General features: G+C 46.6%; 1 protein-coding gene across 12 annotated transcripts in view; it reads left to right on the top strand.

The window, feature by feature from the left end:
* The window catches only part of AFDN (afadin, adherens junction formation factor), a 2,107,422-nt gene that overhangs the window by 423,129 nt on the left and 1,662,561 nt on the right, over positions 1–21,732 (top strand). For all 12 annotated transcript variants that reach the window (XM_069607417.1, XM_069607414.1, XM_069607416.1 and 9 more), the window contains exon 3: positions 14,059–14,171. In XM_069607417.1, coding sequence (XP_069463518.1) covers positions 14,059–14,171 — 113 coding nt within the window. The remainder of the gene's footprint in view (positions 1–14,058; positions 14,172–21,732) is intronic.

The raw sequence follows: 21,732 nt of genomic DNA, 5'->3' as shown, positions 1-21,732 counted from the left end.
GCCAGGTGATTTTCTTCCCTTTTCCTTTTTAAGTGGCAGACTTCCTGGCCTAAGGTATCCCTTTCCTGACTAAGAGCCTGCATCTGTGCCGCCAGGTCGTCCCTTTGCCTTTGGAAGGCACCAGCTTTCTGGCGCTCCTGGTCAAATTCTGCCTGGGTATCCAGGTCTTTCAAAATCAGTTTATTGCTCTCTGCCTTCTCCCTATCTAGGTGGCTTTGCAGGGTGACTACCTGCTCAGCACATGCCCTATTGAAGTCTAACTGTTGCTCCAGCTTTTTCTGGCTCTGCAGTAGGGAGTCCAAACGTTCTTGGTACTCCTTCTGCAAGGCCAGAAATCTGGTATCCTGGTCAGCCTTTTCCTGTTGCAGGATGTCCATATCCCTCTTTATTTTAATGATGTGCTGTCTACTCTCATTTTCTGACTCCTGGCTCCCCTGCAGCCTCTGCTCAGAAGAGACCAGGTCAGATTGGACCTTCTCTAACGCCATCTGTCGCTTATTCGCCAGATCTTGGCTTTCAGTACATTTATCCTGCATGTCTCCCATATATAGGTACAGGTATGCCGCTATCCTAACCATCTTGTCTTGATCATCCTTAGCTTTAGGAGCCATGTATAGTTCACTCAGGGCCACATGTAGGGGACCCTGATCTCCCCATATATCTGACCCTGTTTCAGTGACCTGTTGCGTGATGGCCTGCAACCAGACCATGCGGTCCTGGTGAGTCCACTCACCTCTCACAAATAACTTATGTAAGAAGTGCTCTCTGGCTATTTTCATGTCTACTAAGGTCGTCATTCTAGAGATTGGTCTCTGTCCTGACTTACAGAAATTAGTATTTTATTTTTGCAAAATAGACCTTTTTCTTAGAGCGTTCCTTTGAGGAGTGCTTTACAGCGTAACACAGCGTGGTATTCCGACCGGATATGTGTATCTGGTCAGCTGGCACACTGTATTAATCTGCACAAGTGATAGATCTAACCCAAACGTCCGGCCCGAGCCCCCAATTTGTAAGAGGATTCAATTCAACACTACAGCTAAGTCAATGCCTAGTCTGGGATACTGAATGGAAACCCTTATTGATATATCTTTATGTCCAGTTCATGCGTTCTGGATGACTACCCCTATAATAACACCCCTCTCTTTGAATAACCCTGACCCCACTGAGCCAAGAAGTAGTTCTGTTTTGCAAGTTGAAAGGTTTATTTGATAATTTAAACAATAGATATATATATCGCACTTTATAATAATTTAATAATTGAATATCACACTGAATCTGAGCAGTAATCAATAAGGGATAGTCTGGCACTAGCACACTTGTAAATAGGAACAGAAGAATAAGGTGGTAGAGAATACTTTATATAAGTTCAGAAGGATGTAATGTTGAATGAAAAATGCAATACAGAAAATACTCAATATGATTTCAACAAAACAATGTAATCACTTTTCTCTGGCAATTCACCCCCCCTTTTATGCAATGCAAGGAAATGGAAGGAAAGCACACAGTTCTCAGAAATTCAATCAAATGTAATTCAGTTCACCCCAGCAAGCTTACACTACAGAAGTTGGAAACACAGGCCCAAAATGCTTTTATATGTGCTGGCAATGAAGTGAAAAATACGCTAAAATGCTTTTAATTCCCTCTAGAGGTTCAGGGTGAGTGGTATCAAGTTAATATTAGTCCAGGCTCACTTTAGCAAGGATCTAGGAGTAACTAGCAGGTTAAACGAATTTTTGGCAACTGAAAGCAAGAAAACTGCTGTTTTCACACGTTGAGAAATTTGCAAATTGCGGCAAATTCGCGAGTGCGTTTTTCGCGATTGCGGCAAAAGTATCGGGGGTAGGAATTCAAAATGACAAATGACAGCTAGCAACTAGAAAATGACAGGTGACAGCTTTGCAAATGACAGGTGACAGGAGGCAGTTCTACTTAGATTAAAATAGATTGAATTATAATTATATTATTTTAACTAAGAGATTGGTTCTGCACAGTTCTGCTAGGTACTCACACTATATTCTTGAATTAAATGGGCCTCGCCACGGATCTGGTCAGGTTTTAGACTGGACTCTGGTCTGGTCTCTGCACTTCACAGTGATCTGGGTCAACTCTGCTCTCTCTCTAGCCTCTCTGGATTCTGGAGATTGATGGATTTGAAGTCTGGATCTCTGGATGTGGTATGGTCCGGCAGAGCGTGTTGCAGCAAATGGAATTTGAAGGTCCCTATCTGTCCTGTCTGTCTGCTTTTATGTGTTTTGAAAATGGGTGGAGAGGCTAGCTTCCTAGGCCCTTCCCCTCTCCACTTGTCATTGGCCACTTCATCCGCTTCCCCTTGATTGGGGGAATGAAATGAAGTGTCATCATGACGAGGTCTGTTTATGGTACAGAGAACTCGCCCCTGTCAAATTACACACAATCTATATTTTGACCCAAAAGACATATTTGCACAGGTACACATTTGATTAAAATTACATGCACCCATCACATATCACAGGAGGTATACCCTGTCCAAATCTGCTCTTCCTGGGAGCTTGCATTCAGAAATGGCGACATTTGCACTTTTTAACTGGTTTCGCAATATCGGACATTACCCCAAATGTACACACATGTGCGCAAGGAGTATGGACATTAATTGATGAAGTGTCAGATTTTTAACATGCATACATTTTAAGTAATACCCTCTTAACTGCTAGCTTGCCCCCAGATCATGCCACCGGTTCTAAAAACCTCTTAAAATGTGGGCAGAAAAATCACAAGAATTATGGTATCATTTAAATAATTTTCACAAGTCCGCTCTATGAGTTATTCATCTTTTTCTAAAACCATATTCTGGCTATAGGGGTGTGGTTTCCCCCCAGCACAAGGTTGAATTTCTGGTTTTTCCAGTTCTGCCAAGCCAGCTTGCTCTCACAGGCAGTGCTCCTCCCCTTTACTTCCAGGAGGAAGCTACTTTTACAGCCCCCGTAATAAAACATTTGCCTGAGTCAGGACAAAATAATGATCTTACTAGGCCTTGTGTCATTCAGATTGCCCAAGTGCGGGGAAGGAGGAAGGGGAGAAGTGCCAGGGGGGAGGGGAAGGGGGAAGTGCAGTTAACTCGGTATTACCCAAATTGTTCGTTTACAATTGTTCGAATGAACAATTGACCGAATTTAAAGGGTCACAATTGACCTTTTCACAATTGACCATATATATATATATTACACAATTTCCTGCAGAGCCCAGGTAATTCAATCCAGGAAGTGTCATATCCCTTTTGGTGGGAGCAGCAAAAGGGCAGCTAGGCCTGGGAACACAGCTGTTGTGCAAGTCTCAACTCCTGTCGGGGGTAGCTGGTGGGCAGAATTCAGTTCCTTAAGCCAGGTTCCAGCTAATGTCACTTTTAGTTACCCAGTTTACTGCATTCAAATAAAATTAACCATTTTTACATATGCAGCTAGAATGCTGATTCTAAGTTTAAAACTATGACATTTAAACAATTGCAACCTATGTGACACTCAAAAGTAGGTCACTCATTTCTTTTAAACATTTAGATTTTTGGTAGTTTTAATCCAGTTTCAGTTAGGCTGCTGCAGACCTGCAGAGCTCAGCCAGTCTTGTTATGAACATTCAAGCCACTTCAGAATATAACTTTAGATTGTATCCACCTCTCAGTAAGTCTTTCTTTGGCTTGCCTTGGGTTCATTTATTCAGTTTTAAACAAAATCTGGTGGTTTTAAAACGCCGGCTTTCTGATAGTGGTGAGTACTGGTACTGCACCCCTTTTTGGGATTTAAGAAAATGAATTCCCCACAATTCTAGGTTGCTTTTGGCAATCAGCATTGCCATTCCCAATGGTTTCAGACTACTGTGTGGGTAGTCCAATGGTGGTTTTAGGCAGTGCCCTTCTGTGCCCATAACATCGGCAAAATGGGTGGCAGCATATTCTTCATGCACTTCCCTGGGCATTTTCTGGGAAGCTCTGGCCACCATGATGTTTTCCATGTCAGTACTGCACAGTTTTGAGGTAGGGCTTGGATGCCTGGGTAAAAACATCCCACATGGCCACCCACCAATGGATGTTGGTGAGGCACTCTGCAATGTTTTCTTTCTTTGGATGATGCAAGTTTTCCTTGAAAACAAGGTAGATGTAGTGTGATGAATCCTGTGGATCCCTCACTAAACCCCTGCCTAAAGTTTCCCCCCAGGTGGCCAGGGAAAGGCAGACGCTTCCTGGTCCTGACATTGGGTGATGATGTTCTGCTGGACGATCACCCGGGAGAAGAAACTTCCCATGGGTTGAGAAGACTCCGTGGGATGAGACATGGTATTCATCAGCCTTAATAGGATGGTCCAACCATGCCAAAGTCTGTAATGGCTTGTCGTAACCAACATTTGGTTGGTCCACGAGATTTTGCAACAAATGAGGGTAAAAACCCCTCATGCATTCCTGGACTTGGAAAGAAATCTAAATACTGCTGAAGTTCTGGAAAACTTTAAAACTAAGACCGTCCTTTACACCCAAGGAGGTAATGAAAAGAAAGTCAGGAATAACAGTGTAAAAGAATTGCCGTTTTCTGTACAATTGGGTTTAACTAACAATCTTCATGCTTTTCCTTTAAAACATGTCAAGAATAAATTGGAGTTTGAAAGTAAAACAAGCAAGAACACCTAATATTATTAGAAACTACAAGTCCCATAATCCTTTAAGTACTGGACCGAGGAAGATGACTGAAGAGGTACTGTACGATAAGAGTGGTTAGCTCATTAAGGTAGATGACCCACATCTGAGGGAGTCTGGGAGGCTTAAAAGCCCCCTCAAGTGCAGGCCAAAGAGCTGCTGAAGCAGTGGCAGTAGTAGCAGAAAGCAGAAGCAGTGTGGTGTAGGCAGACTGTGCAAACTGGAAGGAGAGGGAAGACGCCAAGACCATTGTGCGGCAGAGAGGTTCTGTGCCTCTCAAATCCTGAATTGCAGAGGTTGCGCAGCGGGAATCCTTCGAGCGAGGAGTTTGCCCTCTCGCGATAGTATGCAGAGGCTGCGTGGGAAGCGCATACCAGGGAAGTTTTCCCTTCCCGGAGGCCGACACAGGTGGTTGGCATGCATCTGAAAGCTTCCAATTTCCTGATGGCCTATATGGCGGTGAACTCGAAGGAGAGGTTTACCGCTTTGTGAGAAGCCAAGTGGAGAAGAACCCTGCAAGCAGCAAGAGGAAGAAGAGATCCTGCCTTACCCGGTGAGTTATATGATATGATGTGGCATTTATAATGTGCCTGTAAACAAGTGTTTCTAGGCACGACAAGACAAGGAGGGGGAAACAAAGGGAGGACAAAATAATGATCTTACTAGGCCTTGTGTCATTCAGATTGCCCAAGTGCGGGGAAGGAGGAAGGGGAGAAGTGCCAGGGGGGAGGGGAAGGGGGAAGTGCAGTTAACTCGGTATTACCCAAATTGTTCGTTTACAATTGTTCGAATGAACAATTGACCGAATTTAAAGGGTCACAATTGACCTTTTCACAATTGACCATATATATATATCTGTTTGGTAATATATATATATATATATATATATATATATATATATATATATATATATATATATATATATATATATATATATATATATATATATATATATATATATATATATAGGGGTTTTGGGGGGTTTGGCGTTGGGTGGGGGTTTGTGGGGGGTTTCCCCCCACATGTATGTTACAATTGACCTTCACAATTCGGTCAATTGTGAAAAGGTCAATTTTAATTCGAACAGTTGTAAAACAAACAATTCGTATACAACCGTTAACTCACAAGTGCAGCCAGTGGGTGGCTCATAAGTGCAGAGAGAAGTGACTGTAGGGTTACAGATACAGACCCTTAAGTGCTGGGGAGTCCCGAGGCAGTGCGAGGGAAACTGGGCATGCAGGAGCCTGGGCCAGAGTTCAGAGGGTGACCATGTGACCAGTGTATGGAGCAGTCTGGTGCATCAGCAGGGGAGAGGAAGAGAGAAAGCGGAAGTGAAAAAGGTGGTCTTGAGTTGCTTCTGGAACTGGGGGTGGTTCTACTCAAGTTTCGGAGAGGTAGGGAGGCTGTTCCAGATGGAGATCCTAACTGAGGAGATAGATCTGCCCCCACCTCTCTGCTTGGAGAAGCATCTGACCCTCAGAGAGTTGGAGATGGATGAGCGGAGAGCTCGAAGACGGAAGATGTTTTTGAAGAGAAAGTTGGAGGTAGAGCAGTCCGAGGGCCCAGAAAGCCTTGTAGATGATGCAGAGGGTCTTGAAATTGATCCTTCCAGACACAGGAAGCAAGTGAAGAGATTTTAGAGCTGGAGACATACGATCCCTGGGCTTGAGGCCAAGGACAAGTCTTGCAGTCCTGTTCTGGATAAGTTGCTAAGGTCGAAGAGTAGAGGCAGGAAGATTTAGAAAGAGGCTGTTGCAATAGTCCAGCCTAGAGACGACCAGAGCTCTGGAGACAGTGAGTTTCTGGGGAAAAGTGAGAAAAGGAAGACTACCTCTGGGGAGGTGCAGCTGATAGTTTGACTTCTTAGAGACGTCAGAGATGTGAGGAGATGAGGAAAGAATGGAGTCAAAGATGACACCAAGGTTCTTAGTCTCACAGGAAGGAGCAGGAAGAGGGCCCAGAGTGGGCGGCCGGAGAGAGGAAAGTAGGGAGCGAGTGTCCCATTGAGGAGGATCTCAGTCTCTCGCATTAAGGCAGAGATCATTGACGGCACACCATTCCTGAAATGTGGCCAGACAGTCTGGTATGAGAAAAGAAGCAGAGGTGGCTGAGGGGAGCCTGAAAGAGAGCTGTATGTCATCTACATAACATTGAAAATTGGAGCAGAAAGTAGCAATGCAATGGGCAAGAGGTGCCAGGTAGTGGTTGAAGAGCCAGGGAGAAAGGTTAGACCCCTGGGGCACACCACAAGTAGTGGGAGAGAGATAGAAGAGAGGAACGACCCCAGTTGGACATGAGGTCCGATCTGTGAGAAAGGAGGTCAACCAGGCCAATGTCTGATCAGTAATACCAAGGATGTTGAGAAGCCGATTGAGTAGGATGGCATGGTTGACCATGTCAAAAGCAGAGTATAGATCGAGGAGAATGAGGAGAGAAGGGAGATTAGAGTCAAGATTGGAGAGCAAGTCTGCGTGTGACCCCCGGAGTGCTCCTTTCCCATCCACATTTGCGAGGAAACTGTTCAGTGAGTGAGATGCTTGTGTGTGGTTGAAAGCAGCAGGAAGAGCATTTTTGGAATTTGTGCTGTTAAAGCTAAGCAAGAGCTGTGTAAGCGAGTGACAGAAAATGCTTTAGTATTTTGTAATACTAGAGTACTAAAAAGTACAGTAGCCAAATCAGACCGAAGCCAACAGACTATGATATCTGTAATGTGAGTTTATGTAACAAGGTAATGTGGCAAGAAGGCAACAAGCATTAGCCAAGCCAAAAGAGAGCCAAAACCAAGCAATTAGCAAATAACCAATATTGCCAATTGCTGTAAGGGGTCATTGAAAGATTTATGGACAGTAGCTCATATGTTATCCACCCTGTGGTGAAAGTTGGTGTGAACTCACTATATACAAGTCAAAGAAAGGGAAGTTCAAAACCCTTTTCATATTAGTCTTTGGTGATTTATGGAGTGGGGAGACAAGAGTGTCACATCGGCTGCCCTTGTGTGTGTGAGTGTGTGAGATTGATTACGATTACAGAGCACTGAAATACGTTTTGTATTTCCTGAAGAAGTGTTCGAAGTTTTAAAGCTGCAAACTGTATAACAACTTCTTGTGGTAAAACATTCAGCAGATGACCTAGAACCCCAGAAGTAAAGGTGGTTGTGAATTGTTGTTCGGGCACAGGAGTAAACCTGAACTGCAAACCTATTGAGGTGGGCCTGGTGTCGGAGCACACCAGGTGGAAGTAGAATAAGTGCTTAAAAGGGGGTTTCCACAAATAACATCTGAGTTGGATGTGAAGCTAAATTTAATTTTGGCAAATTCTCTTGACTGAAATACAATCTGTTGACTGTGAAACTAAAGGTATACCAAAGTGAATAGGAACTGCCAATTCACCGGTTTAAATTGTCAAAGGTATACTCAGTTGAGATATGTTGTCAAGGTATTAACTACTAAAGAGGTTGTGGGAACTCGTCCAGACCAAGATCATTACTGTGACTATTTTTCCTTTGAAGGATTGTTCCAGCAGTGAACAAAACCCCTCATTTTTTTTATTTGAAGTTCTCTGTTGTCAAAGTGAAGTTAAATCCAGAGAAATTGGAACTCTATCAATCTGACTGTGGAACTTTATATAGACACACTGAATGAAGAGGAAACAGACTGTGGTTGAACATTATTGTAAATCAGGATATCCTTTTTTTCTTTTCCTGAACTGTGAATACAAAGACCGTGTTGAAACTTGGGGAAGGGGAAATCGCACAGGTCACAAAACAAGACTGTGGTTATAATTCAAATTGAATCATTGTTGTTTGTTGGCAATTGCTTTACATTTCCTTGTTCATTTTCTGTATGTACAAGTGGGAGGGACAGATATCCTTTATTAGAGTGGTTTCTTTAGTTTCTTTTAGTCGGGGAAATGCTCATCAGGGCATTCATCCAACCTAATTTGCAATTAAAATGGCATTTGTTGAGAACAAAGTTGTCCGCCACACATTTCTGACCGCTCACAGTAGTCTGACCATTGTTGGAATCAGTTGTAATATTTAATTATTTATATACAGGCGGAACAATTCTCTTTTGATCACAAAACAACTTGCAATAGATAGGAAATCAGATTTGACGGGAGCTTATTACAAAGGGTTGAGTTTAAGGGACACTCGGACCAGGGTGTGGAGGGGAGTAAATGGAAAAGTCATCAGGGATAATACATAAGTGGACATACATAGATTAAGGGCAACCAACATTCAACATTTAGAAGTGCAGTTAGACGGTTTGGCTAGCTGTGCTTGGGATGTTACCATGATGGGTGAAGTGCTAGAGTTGAGGCGGAGGAAGGTTAGAGCAATGGAAAAAGGTTACCTGGCAGGCAGATGAGAGGTAGGTTAAGAGGGTAACTCGGAGGCTAGGAGGTAGGCTTTTAGTTTGGTTTTGAACAAATCCATGTGTACTGTTTCTCGGATGGCGGCGGGACAAGAATTCCATGAAATGGAGCAAAAAGAGGGAAAGCGCTGTAGCAAGAGGAAGCACAGGGAGGGCAAGGAGGCAGAGCAAAGATTACAAGAAGGCTTGTAGGGTTCAATAGAGGAAGATGGATACAGGGGTGCCTTACCGTGGATAGATTTGTAATAATAATGGAGATGAGGGTTGCATCAGGTATGGTCACGACCCCACCCGTCCCGGAGTATGCATGAACATACAGTAGGGCAATAGGTAGATTGCATTTTTGTTGCATATGCAGGCAGGGAACCATCAAATGGTGATGCACGCAGACACGAAGAATGCGTGCCTGCAGACACGAAGAATGCATGCACGCAGACACGAAGAACAATTGTCCATAAATGCTAAGAACACAAATATGTTAGCCATTATTTGCACCAAACTTTGCTAGGCCTCAATACTAAAATACTGCACCCTGATATAAAATCACTGAAAAACACATTTCCAGGGCTCACTCTGCTCTGACGAGCCCCAGACACCACGGTCAGTGCGCTAGTGGGAGTTCTGCTTAGCAAGCTGCAGCTACACCTTGTACTCTTTCCCATGGCATACAGCATACTATTATTAAATATAATTATTTTTCAGTTGGTAACATTGAGAAGCAGACACATCCTTGAAGGCCATGTGCAGGTAGTTACCTTGCCAAAAGACCCCATATCAAACTAATACACACTGTCCTGAGTGGCTGCCGAAAGGAAGCGCACACACACATTATAGTAGCAACTCCAATAAATAGACGAAATTGGGCACCCAACTTTAATACTCAACCATGTGGTCCCACAATGACCATTCATTCTCGTTCCAATTAGATAATACACCTGCCACTCACAGCAGATCCAGTCACAGACGACAGCCAAGGCCACAAACAAAGCTGGTAGATAAGGCCTCAGGCCTCGAAACAGAGGGGAGTAGTTTCTTTAAACTAAATCATAGATGTTCACACACCTCTCCCGGCCCATCACGTAACTTGGCACTATGCCAAGTGTCCGAAGTCGTAGGAGAGAATGTCTGACCAATGTACGTTTTTCTTATCCACTAGTGTAGTATAATGGCAACCAATAATATATCGAATTTAGAGACATTATATGTAGTAGGAATACCCAAGGAGGAGTTATGAGTTGCAGAACGACCAATACTTATAGAGAAATATACATCCTATACTCTATTATCCAATTAAGTATGGGAATAGAAAGTTTTTGAGATTGTATTAACAATGACATCAATTGTGACGAATACTTGTGTTAATAATTGTTGTTTCCTATGTACCAGTACAAGTCTGTCCTTGTACGCTCTCCCAGCAGCGGTCTGTTTTGTAAAAAAGCTGGGTTTTCTTGTGCGCCTAGTGTTACTCTATTATTGAGTATTTTTATTACTAGTGGTAACTTTTGAGCCTATCTTAAGTAGATCTAGCCAAATAGGATTGAGGTACTAGGCATATGAATGCTTAGAAGAGCCCTATGGATAATGATTACCCTTGAGATACTCCGTGTTGTATTGGAGACTTGAAATTAAGTACTTGGAAAGCTTCTCTATGAACAAGGGTATTTTCATATCTTCACTTTGTTTTGGACAGTATCTTTCAGCACTGTCTTTTTGCAATACAAGCCACTATTTAACTGGGAGACATTTAATAAACAATAATAATAATTGGACAGCATTTCAAGGAGCATGAAAGACAGCAGCATAATGCATGTTAAAAGAAATGCATATATTATTGTCCTACTGTGTTCTCCACGAGCATCATTAGTCACACCGGTCTTGAGCTTTCTTTCTGAGCAGTTGTGTGGTAATGCAATTAGGCTCTTCCAGATTGTGGAGTTAACACCTGCCTTCATGGGTGGGTTTGCCATCGATGGCCTGCCAGCCCAAGTTCACTCTTACCTCATGAGCACATGTTTTAACACCATTTGCATGGTGCGTGGGATGCTAAAAGCATGTTGGTAAAAAAAAAAATGTACTTTAAAGAAGGGACGCATGCGTTCATGCGCCCCTTCATCAAAGCGAAGGATTGCCCAAAAGAAGATGGCTGCCATGGACTCGACAGGGACTCTTGGATGAATCCCTTTTTGCTTTCTATTGTAGCTGCTGTGAAGGAGGAGGGTGTTAGCACACTGTGTCCCAGAGGGTCAAGGGCAGAATAGGTACGTCTAGGGTGGAGGGGGTGGAGTTCAGAAGGACAAGCAGGGCATCAGGGGGCGGACAGAGAAAGGAGGAGACTGGCCATGGCGGACAGTGGCACGCATAATAGTTTAGGGGGGCCGGCAGCGCTCTCTGAATTCAGACTTTCACTGCCTGTTCGTGCCAAACATTGAAGTGAACTGATTGGCTGGCTTCCTTGCTCCGGTAACTAATATTCTATCAAGGCCTTAGCTGGAGTCCATGTAATAATTGATTGCCATATGGCAAACCTGCCCTTGAAGGTAGGATTCTGGGAGTTAATGGTGGAAAGGAACTTATGGTCTTCAGGTCGGTAACTGTGGTGTGCTTTGAACTATCAAAATGCTGGTGAAACTTACCCATCTCACCAGCTGTTTCTTCACATTCCTCAGAGTGAAACATGTCCTATGAAATGTGTGTAAGCCAGTTTTAGATGTGCTTTGTCTCAGCTGTGTACTCCCATCAACTCTAACACAATTCAGGTGAGGAGCAGAGTTAAATATTGCAAAGGTGGGCATCCGTGCAGGAATGCGCATCAGAACATTCTAATAGAGAGCTTTAGAATGTGGACCAGAATGCAGGGAAGCACTGCACTTACTAACTTTCAAAGAATTTCACTTCTTACATATATCTTAAGGAATTGTACGATCGGACCGAAAAAAAAGGTCAGACCGTACTAAAAGTCTGAAATGCTGCCACCAAAGGTTCGAACACCAAAAGTTCGAACCTTTGGTGGTAGCATTGTAGGTAAGTATAAAAAAAACTGCAGGGGTGTCCCCCGCTACAACCCGTTCACTATACTGTGTGGTATAGTGAGCGGGGTGTTGCGGGGGACACCCCCGCAGCACACACAAAAATAAAAAAACGGGGGCTGCAGGGCTGTCTCCTGCAACAATCTCTGCACTACTTTATAGTATAGTGGGTGAGGGCTGCAGGGGAAACCCCTGCAGCTCCCAAAAAAATGAAAAGGACCCTGCGGCGCTGGTTCCCGATCACGGAAGTGAAAGGGAACTGGCGCCGCAAGGAGACGGCGTGAAGGAAAGGTAAGCTGGGTTTGGGTATGTTGGAAGTGTGGGTGTGTGGTGGATGTGGTGGGGGTGTGGGTTTGTAGGGGTTTTAATGTTTTTTCGCATGAGAAATGTGCGAACCTTTTGTAGTTTGCACATTTCTCATGCAAACTTTTCCGTCGCTGACTTTTCCGCGATGGAAAAATCACACAGATCCTGTCTTAAAGGTGAAAAACTCTTGACTATAAAATTGCACCTTTTTCTTAATAGCTGAGCTGTTTTCATGAATGAAATGTCATTAGAAGTATTCATTTTACTGGGTGAAGCCATTGGATTGATGATTTGCCCTCAGTGATGTATATAGTGCCTGTTTTCTGTAAAGCCTTTGAGCACTCGGCCAGTGAAGTAGTTTTAGAATGCCCACACGAAGCAAGAAAATGACGTCCATTCACCTTCACAGGCAGCATATTACAGCTTCTGAATGTATGAGAGTTGAATATACTGTGGGAATTGCCCTTTTCCGAAAGGTTGGATGGTATTTTATCATTCCAAATGTAATAGATTTTACAAGTGTGATGCGTGTGGTCATCTACCAAAGTGTGACACTGTTGCTAAATGAATACCATGATGACAACAATCAATGAGTTTCCGCTGTTATTCTTAAAGTTGGTGCACCAAGTAATTGGATGTTCCCAGTCTAAGGGTGGTCCCTGTACTTTCTCTCAACCTTCGAGGGGTCTCTACCTTCCTATTCCACCACTGAGTTTTTTAAAATCATTGACTACAGCCAGGATATCCCAACTGTCTTGTTCTCCCTTCTCCAAAACGCCGCTCTAAACACTACCAAACCCTCTACTCTCATCACCCTCCTTTCTCTTTCTCTCACTCTCTCTCCTTACTTCTCACACACTTGCATCCAGCCACCCCTCTACCCTTCCTCTAAAACTCCCTTTAGTCTGTCTCCCACTCCCCACCAAATTGGTACAACCCACTTGGTCCCAACACCTTACCTTCACAATCTCAAAGCACTCCCAACAGTCTCCACTAACCCTCCTCTACGGTTTATACCTTCCTTGCTGGTGTCTTGGTGCACCACCTCCTCTTCCGACCTCACCGTACCTTTCTCTGTCTAGTAAATCTGCAGTTTTTTTTAACCCTCTCCTTCCTGCTTAGGAACTGCCATCAGTTCCCATTGGTTCTCTGGATCAGCTGTCACCTGGGGCCAATCTCTATCTGAGGTATACCTTTGCGGGTGGAGGACTTACCCTGGCAGGCTTAAAAAAGGCCTCTTGCCCATCCCCCGTTTTCCCTTTTCATTGGCCATTTTCCTCCAGCCTGCCATATAGTAGTAGGGGTTGTTTATTTGAGATGTCACTGTCCTTGGGGAGTCTCTGTTCAAACACGATCTGGAGAGTATTCCTGTGTCTCCCCTATTCCTATGTATGTTGGTGGGATGGGTGTTTGATGTTCCACTTAATTTAGGAAGGAGAATAATCCCAGGCCATTCCCGTTTGGGTAATTAATCTGTGGGAGCAGTTATTTTATTCCCATCAAATTCTGGATTATTAGGTGTCTCTTTGAATTGGATAACCTGTAAAAACGTAAGGTAACTGGCCTCACCCCTCATACAGTTTAGGTTAAATAGCTCAAGTAATGGGAGAGAAGTCGCTGTGGTTCAAGCATTTGCTTGTTTTGTACTGCTTTTAATATAGAAAGGTTTGTAATCACGGTCTTCTGTTTTTAAAAGAAAGAAGATTGGATATGGACGAGAAACCCCTTGTTGTACAACTAAACTGGAACAAGGATGACCGAGAGGGAAGATTTGTCCTCAAGAATGAAAATGACATTTTTCCACCGAAGGTAAGGCCATAGCATTATGCCTTTCACACCTGGAACATCGCATCTATGAGTGAATGATTGTGTTTAGTGGCTGTTTGATGAATGTGGTGTCTTCTCAACTGTGTTTATCAAGATGGAAATCCGCTTTGGTCAAGAGCATTAATTGAGCACATTACGCATATTTCCTGTGCCATACAACTTTTTTTTAATGCAATTTGGTATTCTTGTTTTTTTATTTGGATGCCAGCACTTTTTTTTAGGATGCAGGCCATTTCATGAGTGTGAACTAACGCAGAAGGAAATCTGTTTTAGATTGCAGACCTCGCTTTCGCTTCTGAGGTATCATTAATTTGGGTAATTGTGACATTAATTATTAAAACACTTAAGATGCACCACATAAGGGTTGAAAAAACAAGTAATTAAATTATGATTAACATTCCTGGAAATTACGTGATTCTGCTTTAGATTTGCTTCAGGTTCAATGTTCACTGTGTACATTGTCCCTTTTTCGTTCTTTTCAACTTTTAGCTCCTAAATTATGGAATTGTTGATCGTTGGATATATGCTTGTCTACTTCATTCAATTTAAATCATGTTTAAAAGATTTTCTTTCGTCTTTAGCTTTCCCCAGGCTCACTAAAAAAAAATTCTTGAGGCCACCAGGGGGCGCACAGGTGATGGCTGCCTGAAGACGCCGCTCCCGCCGAAACTGGTCCGCATTGAGGGATTGGGCCCCCCCGTAACCCCCCCACGGAATAGCTGCGGTTCTCAGTGACGGCGAACCCCGGGGGACCCCCCGGGCGAAAGAGCGACGCCGAAAGACCCTCGGAAGCCCAAGAACGAGGACCCGCAGCCCAACGAGAGGATGCGCGGGAGGTCTCGCCCGCCTCCAGAGCTGCGCGGGGAGTCGTGGTACGCAGTAGCTGTTGAGGCCTGTAAGCGCGCCTGACCCCTCCACTCTACCCCGGCCACCGAACACGCCGGCGCTTCGGCGGGGACTCCACCGTCGGGGACCCGCGGCACGGGAGGACCGACCAGCCCAGAGCAGAAGCCCCTGGTGGCGGTGATTCGAGCCGCGATCCGGAATCAACCAGAGGAGAGGCAGCCCGCTTGACCCGAGCTCCCGATCACGGAGTCGAACAGGGGCACCGGGACCCCGACCAACGGACCCTGACGAGGGCCACCAGAGCGGTGTACCGCGGACAACAGCAGAGCATGGCCAGAGAAGGAGGTGAGGGCCTACTACAGGTGGTGGCCCCTGGGCTCCGTCCCAGGGCGAGTGCCCGCCCGGAGACGAACTCAGAAGGAAACATGGCCGATAGTATCTAACCAGAAAGCATAGCCAGGACCCTCATCCGATTACAATTTGATACTCATCATCGCCACCCCCCAACACAGGGACAGACGACCACAAGCAGCGGGAAAAGGGTGTGTAGAGAGTGAGAGGCCCCCGCCGGAGACTGGCGGGGCGTGTGCCTGCTCAAAGATAGCCCTACGTGGAGTGGTTTTGCCTGGAAGAGTGAGGGCGGTCGCCCAGCAGGATCCTCGCTCTTGGCCCCCGAAGACCACCGGCCGGAGGGAGAGATAGGGAGATCGGATGAGCTGGCGCCAAACCCTCCAGGAGTATCATTACCAGGACGCCAGAAGGGAGATTAGCGGCCTGGATCGGACGACTAGAATGTCCCAGCCCGAGACCTCGCCCCCGCCCTCCCTTACAATGGAAAAAGGCTTTGCCTCGTTCCTGGAGGAGATTAGAGACATGTGGGCGGACATTGCCCAGAAAATGGAGAACATGGACCGCAGGGTGGACAAGGTCGAGGTCAGACTGTTGCAGCTGGAGACCAACCAGTCCTCATCAATGACCCAAGAGATGGACATGTCCATGAGAATATCTGCTCTAGAAAAAAGAGACGAGGAGAGGGCCAGACAAATGGACGACTTCGAAAATAGGGAACGGAGGAACAACCTCAGAATTTTTGGGGTCCCGGAGTCGGAGGGAGAAACGGAAAGAGAACTGAACCGGCTGGTGAGAGACAGCATCACCCTCCTTTTCTCGGACGAGATGACGACCGAACCAACATTCGACCGGGTCCACAGGGCGGGGGGCAGAGCTGGGGGCTGCCGGTCGATCCTGGTCCGCTTTCATTACTACACCGAGAAGGCGAAGGTTCTGGAGGAGGCCAGAAAGACACGAGAGATAACTTATAACAACGCACAAGTGTCCATTTTCCAGGACCTCTCTTCATACACTCTGGCCAAACGCAGGATGTGCCGCCCTCTGACACAAATGCTAAAAGAGAAGGGGGTGCGCTATAGATGGGGATATCCCTTTTCCCTCTCGTTCGAGTACGAGGGTCAACGGTCGACCCTGATTACAGAGGAGGACATAAGGGGATCCATCCAAGAGTATGTGTCGGACCCGGCCCCTCGGAGAGAACCCACGGGATTTGCAGCGGAAGGAGCCAGGGAACGCAGGTCACAAGGAGAGAGGAGAAAGAAGACGGGTCCACGGAAATTTAAGAAACTGAATCCGCCGTCCCCGACGACGGACAGGGAAGACGCCGACCCCGGTCATGGAGGAGCGGGCCGGTCGAACCCGGGGTAGCCTGGTAGCTGGAAAACTAATCCGGAAGTGCAAAAGGGTACGGGGAAACCGGGCAAAGAACTCAATGCATGATCACAGCGCCCGGCCCGGCCCAAGGACGAGTAGATTCCCAGGACTACGGGGGTCTAAGGACGGAAGGGGCCTCCCAGAACAGCAAGAATACCGGTTGCTTGGGGACGGGGGCCTGGTGGGGGGGGGGGGGGGGGCGTGGGGAAAAAGGAGGGGGGGGCTCAAGGAGGAGTGATTTTCGACATCAGCCCAGCCGGAGGCGGTAGGCTGGTGGTCCGGCCAATTACCAGCAATGGTGGAACTATTTGGCTGGACGCCGGGGTGGGGGTTGAAGGAACAGTGGGGGTTGTTCAGTTCAGAGGAGGGACCAGGGGGCAGTTGGGGACAGATTTAAGGCCCACCTGGGGGAGGGGGGAGGGGGTAGGGGAGATCAGGTTATAACACAAAAGGAGCAGGAAAGCAAAAGTGCCATGAGTCAGCTACCCAGTAAAATGTCGATTCTAGACAATGGCTGAGGATCTGCCTGCCCTGGGCGTGGGTTCCCTTAACGTGCAGGGGTTGAGCACCCCAACCAAGAGATCCTTGTTCTGCAGGTAATTTAGGAGGGCAAAGCTTGACCTGCTCTTTCTTCAGGAAACACACTAGGCCCGGGGGAAGGAACCGAAATTGCGAGGGGGCGGGATCGGGGAGGTCCTTAGCGCATCCCACAGAACCAAGAAAAGGGGGGTAGCCATACTGCTAGCAAGGGATGTTGGCTTTGAAGTGGAAGCCACGGTGAAGGACCCAGAGGGCCGTTATCTGCTGGCAAAGGGCTCTTTGCGGGGTTCCCCCCTGACTCTGGCAGTCGTGTACGGCCCTAACTAAGGCCAGGCGCAATTCTGGGAGGGAGTGAAGGACAAATTGAAATTGTTTGTTCACGGGATGTTGGTGGTGGCGGGGGACTTCAATATGGTCCTAGACCCAACCGCGGATAGAAAACCAGGGCCGCAGATGAAACCATGGTCCGTATATTCGAGGGTCAACACGGAGCTGGGCCTAGTGGACACCATCCAACTCCCAGGACAGTGTCATGATGCCTGCCCCCGGGAAACCAGACCATGCCCAGCAACCCCAGAAGCAGGCATCATGCCATTTGGAGCAAGCCCAAAAACCCCAGCTAGGGGCTGTTTGGGTGCAGTCCTGGCGCCTATGGCGCCAGGCTCATAAGAATAGTCAGTCCTGGCGCCATGGGCGCCAGGCTCATAGTAGAAAACCTACCTGATGCAGACCATGCTGCAAAACTACCTGATGCAGACCATGCTGCAAGAAGCCACAAGCCAAATGAGGCTTAGGAGGGACTATTTTACCTAAGGGACTACTTTTTACTCGGGTGGGGCTGTGAAGAATACTTACCTGGGACTACTTCCAAGGCTATTTAAACCACGCCCGGACAGCAGCACACGATTCGCGTTATTCTGCATCCAGCAGCGTAACGCTCACTGTGCCTGCAGCAGCTTCCAGTCTTCAGCCCCGCCCGCCTCGAGTCCGGAGCTCCTGGAAACAAGAAGAAAGAAGGAGGAAAGGTCAGAACAGGAGTTTTACATTTAATCCTTACCTGAATCCTGATCCATCACGCCACGGAGCTGGAGAAGAAGTCTTTAAAAACGCCTTACTTCACATCCTGCAGCGCCGCGCTGTACTCACCTGCCTTGCAGCACTTCAGCATTCCATCACGCTCTTCTCCATCTCGCGGCCGCTCTCTGACACCTAAGGAGACAAAAACAGCAAGGTGAGCCAAGGGGATACTCTAAGACTGTACAAGCTACCCCCCAAGACTTAACTGATTTACCACAGGGGGTACTTACCTCATTTCGGGTCGGCGCAGCCTACGCTGCATTTCCGCCGTGCCCCGGCCCCTATGGGGAAACAACAGAACAGCAAGGCGCAATAAGGGGAAACCGATTTTTTTCCCATAAACTTACCTGGTTTTACCGCTGGAGGCATCAATCCCCAAGGCCTCATACCACATCAGCACCTGAATGGGAGAAAAGCCACATGTTATATATTGACACCATTGTATTGAACAGAGCCGGATAATAAAAACCCTTTAACTGCATCTTACCGGTTGCCACGTGGAACTCTTCATAAGGGCAATACAGCAACCTAAAAGGAATTGGACAGAGTGAAGGTCAGACGTGTTTTGAACTCTTACGAACTACAGACTTACGGCGTCTTGCCGGCATTCTTTGAGTCAATACCATTCTGGAACTCCCCAACTCCTCCACGCCAGTGAAGAAACTGGTCATCTACGCACCCCTGCGCTCGAAGCAGGATGGAGAGCTCATCTTTCCAAACCATCAAGTGAGAGCATAGAGAGAATCCAAAAGTGAACTGTGGGAAGAACTACAGGAGAGGGGAGGGTGGGGTTAGCGCTCGAACTCCACAGGTAGTTAATTCCCTTTCTCCATTACAGAAGGATATTCCTACGAGTCAAACAAACGAAGCTGGGTGGGCCAGTCCAGTCCATCATCTCGGCACTACGCATCTCACTGGTGGAAACAACAGCTGGCCAGTTCAGATCGACACCCCCGTGGGAACCAGGTGAGCGTAACAGAACGCGAAGCCTACCCACAAATACCCACCTGGGCATTATGGAGACCTCAGAAACCGATCAGTTGGCCCAATTATTAGGGGAACTGAGGGCCGAAGTGCATTCCCTCAGTGCCCTCAGGAGGGAACTGATTGTATCAAAAGAACGAACAGATGATCTGGCCAGACAACTATTGCAAAGCCAGGCTGGGCAAAGACCCCTACCAGGACTCGGGGCAAGTCCAACTCCTGTACCATCGAGTAACCCGGTGCACATAAACCTACCAGGAACCGTTCCATTGGTTCCGCCCGAACGTTTTGCCGGAGACCCTAAAAGGTTCGCCGTATTTATGAATCAATGCCGCTTGCACTTTTTATGCAGACCTGGAGCTTTCCCAAATGATCAAGCCAGGGTAGCCTTTGTACTGTCATATCTCAGCGGCAGTGCAGCGGATTGGTCCATTCCACTAGTCAATCAGGATGACCCAATTCTTCGGGATTTCCAGGGTTTTCAAACAAGCATGGAAAGACTATTCGCCCGACACTCCCAGGGACAGGCCCTGGATAACGAACTTTTGTCCTTGCGGCAGGGTAATCGGGATCTTCTATCTTACATTGCAACCTTTAACAGATTAATAGTGGAAACCGGATGGCCTGAAGTAAAGCGAATTACATTATTCCATCGAGGGCTTCGGGGAGAACTCAAAGATGTCTTGGCCCAAATTGTGAACCCGCCTCAAGCCTGTGCCGAATACATAGACTTAGTGGTCCAGTTAGATCACAGACTTCAAAACAGAAAGGCTGATCGAGCCAAGTTTGAGAATAGGGTGTTGGTCAAAACCCACATTAGTCCCAAGGGAACAGATGCCTCAGAACCCATGCAAATCGGAGGAGTTAGAGGACCCTTAACTCAGAAAGAAAGAGAAAGAAGACAGCAAATGCAATTGTGTTTATATTGCGGGACTACTGGTAATTTTCTATGGAAGTGCCCTGTAAAACCACCCAAGAAGATTGTAGGAGCAGAAGATAAAAACCATTTGGAACCTGACTCGGGAAACGTCCACGCCTGACGAGCGTAGAGGTCTGCTTGCCGAGCTTGAAGAAGGACACTCAGACCTCGCATTTCATCATACCAATGGTCCTAGTAGATCCAGAGCAGCCATCATGTATGCACGTGGTAAAAGCATACGTTGATAGCGGAGCCATAGGAAACTATGTGGACTATGAATTGGCTTCCAGGAGAATCTACCTCTCACCCGAAAGACCACCTCCGATGTCATCACCACAGTAGATGGAACGGAAATTGCCTCTGGGCCAGTAACTCATTCCACCGCAGAGATGACATTGCTGGGTCAGGATGGGCACCGAGAGACAATGGTGTTTGATTTAATCAAGGCCCCACAGTTCCAAGTAATACTGGGGATACCTTGGTTGGAAAAACATAATCCCTGTATCGATTGGCGAGAGAAGAGAATAACCTTCCCAGAATGTGCGCACACCTGTTACCCAAAGAAAACACTAAAGGCAGTCCTGGCCCCAGTAACCCCAGCCGCCGTGCAATTACCTGCAGAATACCAAGACTTTCAGGACGTCTTCCAAAAAGAACACGCAAACACCTTACTACCTCACAGATCGTATGATTGTCAAATAGATCTCATACCCGGCGCACAACCCCCTTGCAGCAGGATCTATGCCCTTACGGAGCCTGAAAACCTTCACCTGCGCCAATACTTAGACCAGTACCTTGCTAATGGCTTCATTTGCCCCTTCCAAGTCCCCTGCATCTTCAGCTTTGTTCTTCGTGCCCAAAAAGGAAGGTGACCTCAGAACGTGCATAGACTACCACGCACTGAACCAGATAACCATTAAGAATCGATACCCATTGCCTTTGATCCCTGAACTACTAGACCAGGTGAAGGACGCTTGCATATACACTAAAATGGACCTTCGGGGGGTATACCATCTGGTACCTGTCAGAGGGCGATGAATGGAAGACTGCTTTCCGCACCAAGTACGGGTTATTTGAGTACCAAGTGATGCCTTTCGGACTATGTAATGCACCAGCAGCCTTCCAATTCTTCATGAATGATGTCCTTCGAGAACTTATCGACGTTTGTGTTGTTGTTTATATCGATGATATCCTAGTATACTCCTTATCAGAATCTGATCATGTGAAAAACGTCCGAGCAGTCCTAGAGAAGTTACGCCAGCACAAACTATATGCTAAACTGGAAAAGTGCATCTTTGACGCCACGAAGTGGAATTCCTTGGGTTTATTCTGACCCCAAGAGGGATCAGGATGGATACGCGTAAGGTGGACGCAATTCTTAAATGGCCTTCGCCAAGTTCAGTCAAAGGAGTACAAAGCATGCTTGGCTTTGCCAATTTCTACCGCAGGTTT

Source organism: Ambystoma mexicanum, chromosome 4q (genome assembly GCF_040938575.1).
Source record: "Ambystoma mexicanum isolate Mex_15411 chromosome 4q, UKY_AmexF1_1, whole genome shotgun sequence".
NCBI classification, from domain to species: domain Eukaryota; kingdom Metazoa; phylum Chordata; class Amphibia; order Caudata; family Ambystomatidae; genus Ambystoma; species Ambystoma mexicanum.
The sequence above is the reverse complement of the archived record's forward strand: the minus strand, read 5'-3'. Positions and strand labels throughout refer to the sequence as shown.